This window comes from Nylanderia fulva, unplaced genomic scaffold (genome assembly GCF_048542155.1).
Source record: "Nylanderia fulva isolate GAGA-0341 unplaced genomic scaffold, ASM4854215v1 Scaffold94, whole genome shotgun sequence".
In the NCBI taxonomy this organism is placed as follows: Eukaryota; Metazoa; Arthropoda; class Insecta; order Hymenoptera; family Formicidae; genus Nylanderia; species Nylanderia fulva.
This window is the reverse complement of record NW_028191068.1, coordinates 153,859-159,888: the sequence shown is the minus strand read 5'-3', so window position 1 is coordinate 159,888 and position 6,030 is coordinate 153,859. Positions and strand designations below refer to the sequence as shown.

The 6,030-nt window shown below is 31.6% G+C and overlaps 1 protein-coding gene across 2 annotated transcripts; it reads left to right on the top strand.

Moving 5' to 3' along the window:
* The first annotated feature begins 538 nt into the window (after positions 1-538).
* On the top strand, positions 539-5,444 carry Yod1 (Yod1 deubiquitinase). 2 transcript variants are annotated; one of them, XM_085490008.1, is made up of 6 exons: positions 539-1,235; positions 1,362-1,661; positions 1,957-2,512; positions 2,992-3,136; positions 3,432-3,748; positions 4,452-5,444. In XM_085490008.1, exons 3-6 carry the CDS (start codon positions 2,270-2,272, stop codon positions 4,668-4,670), a joined length of 924 nt encoding a protein of 307 aa, XP_085346134.1. In that variant the 5' UTR covers positions 539-1,235; positions 1,362-1,661; positions 1,957-2,269; the 3' UTR covers positions 4,671-5,444. The 2 variants fall into 2 exon arrangements, with proteins under 2 accessions (XP_085346134.1, XP_085346133.1); XM_085490007.1 differs by having other exon boundaries at positions 2,992-3,145.
* The last annotated feature ends 586 nt before the right edge of the window (positions 5,445-6,030 follow it).

The window sequence follows — 6,030 nt, the reverse complement described above, 5'->3', positions numbered from 1 at the left end:
ACCATACAATGTTGCAGTAACATAGAGAGTGAAGCCGATGATCCATATAACAAAGTTCCTAGAAAGTCTCTAATTTATTTTATACTAGAATATAATATATAAATATAATATATATAATATAATTATATATTTATTTTTAGTTTAATATATATTATACTTTATATATTATACATTATATTAAACATTATTAAGAGTTTAACAAATTAAGAATTATACATTATATTATATATTATATATTATATTATATTATATATATTATATTATATATTATATTATATATTATATTATATATTATAGTATGTCACGTCCGGCCATATAAATTTTTTCGATTTCTTAAAGAATAAAATTCTAAATTCATCAAGGGCCGTTCGAAAAGCGCGCCAATGCCGGCCATGACTTCTAACTCCGCCTAAAAACTAAGCGCGGCGCTTCGTAGCGTCTAGGGACCTCCCACCACGGCGAGAATCCCTATCCTAGAGAGTTTCCCCACTCTCGGCCGCCGAAACGAAGGACCTCAGCCTCAGAGCAGTCCCGAATTTCGGCAGTTCATCTCGCGACTCTAAGTAGTACACTTCTTAGTCCTAATTCTAAAATTTATTCTAACTCTAGAAAAGTCTAAATACTACTTTTTATCAATATAAGAATAAACCAGTGTGTTCTGTGTAACAAGTGTTCAATAAATTTCTGATAAATTCCACGAAATCTATTTGTGACAAAAACGCGTTAGTTAGCAACAAGTTCTCAAAGCATTGAATTCGAATCCGGAACAAATTCGAACTGTGCTTAGAGCGGACCACCGCTTATCACAGCTAGAATTCTCTTTACGCGCCGAAATAAGGAATCGATAGTGAGATCCGCCGCACATCGATCTTCCCTATTAACGCAATTGTTCCGAGAATGTCTCCGATTCTAATTCATTATGCCTAAAACGCGACGCGCGAAAAGAAAAACCAACTTCGTAATAAATTAAATCGAATTTATCGTGAATCGGTAACCGAACAATACATTCAATTACTCGGTGTAGAGTACCAGGCCGGCCCTGAGAATACGAAAAACTTTTTAACACCAAAAATAACACAAACATTAATAACAACAACAAGCTCCTGCCGTGGAAATCAGTACCGATAACTTTCCTGCCACGACGCATGCCGTTACTGAACATCCCGGAGGACGATCCTTGCTTTACTCGCTACTTACAAAAACGAGCTGACGCAATCAAGAAAATATTATTAAAGGTAAGTGAAATCCGTGTTAATTTAAGAAATTACGCATCTTAAATAAATTTAGAGGCGCAACCGCCACGTGGAAAGGAACATTCGAGAAAATCTCCTACGCATTTTTTCTTCTTTTTCTTCTTTTAGCGTCCACTACGGAAGTCATAAAAAAGGGTCGGCCATAAAAATGAAAAGGTCGGTCATAAAAATAAACAAGGTCGGTCAAAAGGAAAAGAGGTCGGCTGTAAAAATTAGGATCGACCAGCACGTGCGCTGCAGCCCAGAAACTTCTAATACGAAAACGCAAAAGAATAAAATATTCTAATTTTCTAAAATCTAAAGAAGTAACGGCGCGATTCTTTTTCTTTTACGACATAATAATTATTTAAATAAATAATAACTAACTTAAGGGTTTTCACGTGTCGATGTGCCCACTTCCGCCTAGAGGTATATATTATATATTATATTATATTATAAATTATATATTATATATATTATATTAAATAATTCTATATTATATATTATATTATATTATATATGGTTATATTATTATAATTTTCTTATATATTATATATATATTAATGATATTATATTATACATCATATTAATATATAATATAATATATAATTATAACAATATAATGTATAATATGTAATATATAATATAATATATAATACATAATATATAATATAATTATATTTTATTTCATAAAAATCTGCATTTGCGCTGCGCATGCGCGAAGATTCGCTCGACGTCCTGATTGGCTGTCGCCCAGGGAATTCCTGGGGTCCGAAGCTCGGCGACTTCAGTGCGCTCGCGCGGAGATCCCATTCACGATGACCAGCTGCTAGCTGTCTGCTGTTATCGCGTCTTGCCTATCGACAAGGATGTGTAGTTGCGAGCTTACGTGAGATCGATTCTTCCAGGACGACGTCGAAGGCGAGAGCGAGGGTGCCGCGAGGGCACGCGCGGAACAGCTGATCGGGGAGACTCGGATCCCTTACGTCGCCGTCTTTTCGTGAGTCTCGAGTCTTTGACAGGTCCGTCTTGTCGTCATGGCGGGTTTCGTCCTCCGGGTGAAGACCAAATCGGGTCAGAAGATCGTCAACGGCCTCGCGCCCCAGGACAAAGTGTCCCAGCTGAAGGCGAAGCTGGCCGAGCTCACCGGGATTCCTGTCGCCGCTCTCCACGTTCTCGTTGGATTCCCGCCGAAACCCGTCGACCTGGACGCGCCCGACGTCACCATCGAGCGCGTCGGCATCATCTCCGGGGACACCCTCATCGTCGAGGAGAAACAGGTTTGTGCAACGATTTCGAATCTTCTCGGAGAGAAAAGTAAAACCAGGTGTTATGTAATTCATAATTGCGTTAGATTAATTTTTTTGGTGATCTGTGAAGTTGAATTCATATTTTTTTTGCAAATAAATATTCTTTCAAGTAAAATATGTGTAAAAAAATTTGGCTTGTTATCTGTTTTTTAAAATTGAAAATAGGAAGTTAAACTTGTAAGACTCGCAACCTGGGAATTGTTTATTTTAATTATTTATTTGCAATTATTAATTTTATTTATATTTATATTTTATTAAATTTATATTATATCATATTTATATTATATTTATATTTTAATTTTATTCATAATTATTTTAATCCTATTTTTTACTTAAGCTTTAATGCGTAACAAATTAATTTTGTCATTCTGAGAGATTTTACACATTAATTATTTTACTCGATGTCAAAAGTTAAAAGGATTGTCTTATATAAACATTATGCATTACAGATCGTGTTCAATAGACCCAACGATTATGGCCGTTCACACATTGTTGACCAGGAGAGCTTTGCCAATATTCCTGGTGTTCTTATGAGGAAGGTTGTGCCTGCAGACAACTCTTGTCTTTTCACCAGTGTCGGTTATGTTCTAAATGGTGAGAAAGGTAAAAGATATATTTAGAATGTAAAGCGAGTCATCCGTAAGAAAATATTTGAGTATCTTTTTTCCAGTATGAAGAAATAAATATAATTTGTGTATAATTTTATAAGAAGCAAGTATTAAGTTATTAAGAACTGCATGAATTAAACATACAAATAGCTAAAAATAGTCTAGGAAAAATTATACAAAAATAATTTTGAGATTATGACAGATTTGTGAGAGAAAATATATATTTGCTAATTCATAAAGTTACCAGAAATCATAATAACAGCTGTTTAATGCTTCTTCAGGGAAAGTCGATACCAGTTGCGCCAGTTTCATGAGGGAGATCATAGCAAACGCGGTGGCTGCGGACTCGGATGAATATTCGGAAGCGTTTCTGGGGAGACCCAATGCCGAATATTGCAAGTGGATCCTTAAAACCGATTCTTGGGGCGGCGCCATCGAATTATCGATTCTATCCAAGTTTTACGGCTTGGAGATAGCGGTGATCGACAGCATTAACGCAATCATCAATAGATTCGGCGAGGATCAGCATTATGCTCAGCGGGTTTTCCTCATATTCGACGGCATCCATTACGATCCGCTCTACCTGGAGCCTCTCGACGTAATTATTATCAATAATTGATAAATCTTCTCTTAGATTTTATGAAAATCTAGGATTGAATGATTTTTCTTTCAATAACAATTTATTATTTTCATTTCAATACAATTATTATTGAAATTTATCAGATATTTTTATTTCAATATAATTATTATATATATATATATATATATATATATATATATAAAATTAATATTTTTTTTTTAAATATCATGCAAAAAATCTTTCAATCTCTAAAAAAATGAGTGATTTTAATATATTTTTTTTATTTCAATATAATACTTTTTTCCATATCTTGTAATAAGATCTTTCAATCTTCAGATGAGTGATTTTTCTTTCAATATATTATTTTTTTTATTCCAATATAATACTTTTTTTAATATCTTGTAATAAGATCTTTAAACCTTCAGATGAGCGATTTTTCTTTCAATATATTTATGTTTCAATATAATTATTAAAATTATTATTTAAATTAAATATTCTTCTCAATATATTTTTTTTAATATCTTGTAATAAGATTTTTCAAAATCTTTAGCGATTTTTCTTTCAATATATTAATTTTTTATTTCAATATAATTATTAAAATTAATTAATATTGTTTTTATTTTAATATAATTATATTTCTTTTTTTTCCAAATATTATGTAGAAAACTTTAGAATTAATTCTGAATTGATAGAAATGTTTATACTTTTTTCTCTTCACTAGGGTGGCAGCATCCAAACGATCTTTCCTACCGAAGATGAGAGGATATTACGGGAAGCCGCCCAGCTCGCGAGAGAGGCGAGATCAAGTCGTCAGTTCACGGACGTGCAAAAGTTTCGGCTGATGTGCATCGATTGCAAGATCACCTTGAACGGGCAAGCGGCTGCGCAGCAACACGCCAAGGACACCGGTCACACGAATTTTGGCGAAGTGATGGCGTAGCCTCGCATCGACAGCCCACAACACTATTTTAGGTCACTCTTCGGTGACTATCCTTGACCCTAAACAGTATACAACAATAGTCTCTTCTTCGATTCGGAGATGCCCTCCGGATGTGTTCTGGGTTCATTCATTTATTCACATTATGCATATTTACGCTACTGCAACACCTTATATAATATAAGTACTTATTACTACAGATTCTTTCTACTGCAAAAATCGAATATTTCGTGCGTATCTGGAAAGGATAGGAGGGAGGGAGAGAAAAGGAAAGAGAAGCATGAGTGATATTTTTATAAATTAAAGTGATATGTAAATTATCCAATTATATATGCTAGGAAATAATTCGTTAATTTCTAGTAATTATATATTTTTTAAGTAATTGTATTTACATTTTTTATTGATATATACATATATATTTATATGTATATATCAATATATATATATATATATATATATATATACATATATACATATATACATATATATATACATATATATATATATATATATATATATTTTAAGACTGTTTGTGCTCATAATATATTGTTTGGCTGTAGTGCAATTTTGTATAAATATCTGGGATATTTTATACTGTTTAGGATTAATGAAATGTCGTTTTATAGCTAGATGCGATGGCAGCATGTTTTCTACTTCGAGCAAAGCGCAATTTACGAAATATAGCAACATTATCATTAGAATAAAAATCTTTTGCGGTGCACTCTCTATTGAGGATTGTTAATGTGCATAATATACAAGTTATTGATTTTGACTAAATATCGTTTTAACAATTTTTTAATTCCCAGATCGTTTGTAAGATGCATACATACGAAGATATTGTTTTAAATCTTAATGTCATGTAAATTTCTTCGATTTCTATATTCTTGCAAACGTTCAACCAGTTAACTACATTTACATTTATATATATTGTATATATATTGTAATATCCAGGGTTGGATAAGTTAATGATTTTTTTAAACTAAATTAAGTTAAAATTAGTTGCTTATAAAATTAATTTAGTTACGTAAAGTTTGCATGAACAAAAAATTAACTCAATGAAAGTCAAGATTAAATTAAGTGAAGTTAAATCAAAAGTTAATTTTTAAAAAAATTTTATATTAAATTAGAATTTTGTTAGTCGATTCTTTTAAAATTTATAATAACATATAACGAAGATATTTTGATTTTTATATAGAAATATATTTTTTGGTAATTACACTTATGACGAATGAACATAAAAATTAATAATACTTTAATTTAAAAATAATACGTTTATAACTTATAAAAAAAAACAATAATGGTATTCAGAGATAAAAAAAATTTAATTTAGAAAAAAGTTTATAAGGTCCAAAATAACTAGTTG

Coding starts and splice junctions, on each gene's coding strand:
- Yod1 (XM_085490007.1), top strand. CDS start 2,270: ATGGCGGGTTTCGTCCTCCGGGTGAAGACCAAATCGGGTCAGAAGATC. Junction 3,146..3,431: donor TGTTCTAAATGGTGAGAAAG/GTAAAAGATATA, acceptor ATGCTTCTTCAG/GGAAAGTCGATACCAGTTGC. Junction 3,749..4,451: donor TCTACCTGGAGCCTCTCGAC/GTAATTATTATC, acceptor TCTCTTCACTAG/GGTGGCAGCATCCAAACGAT.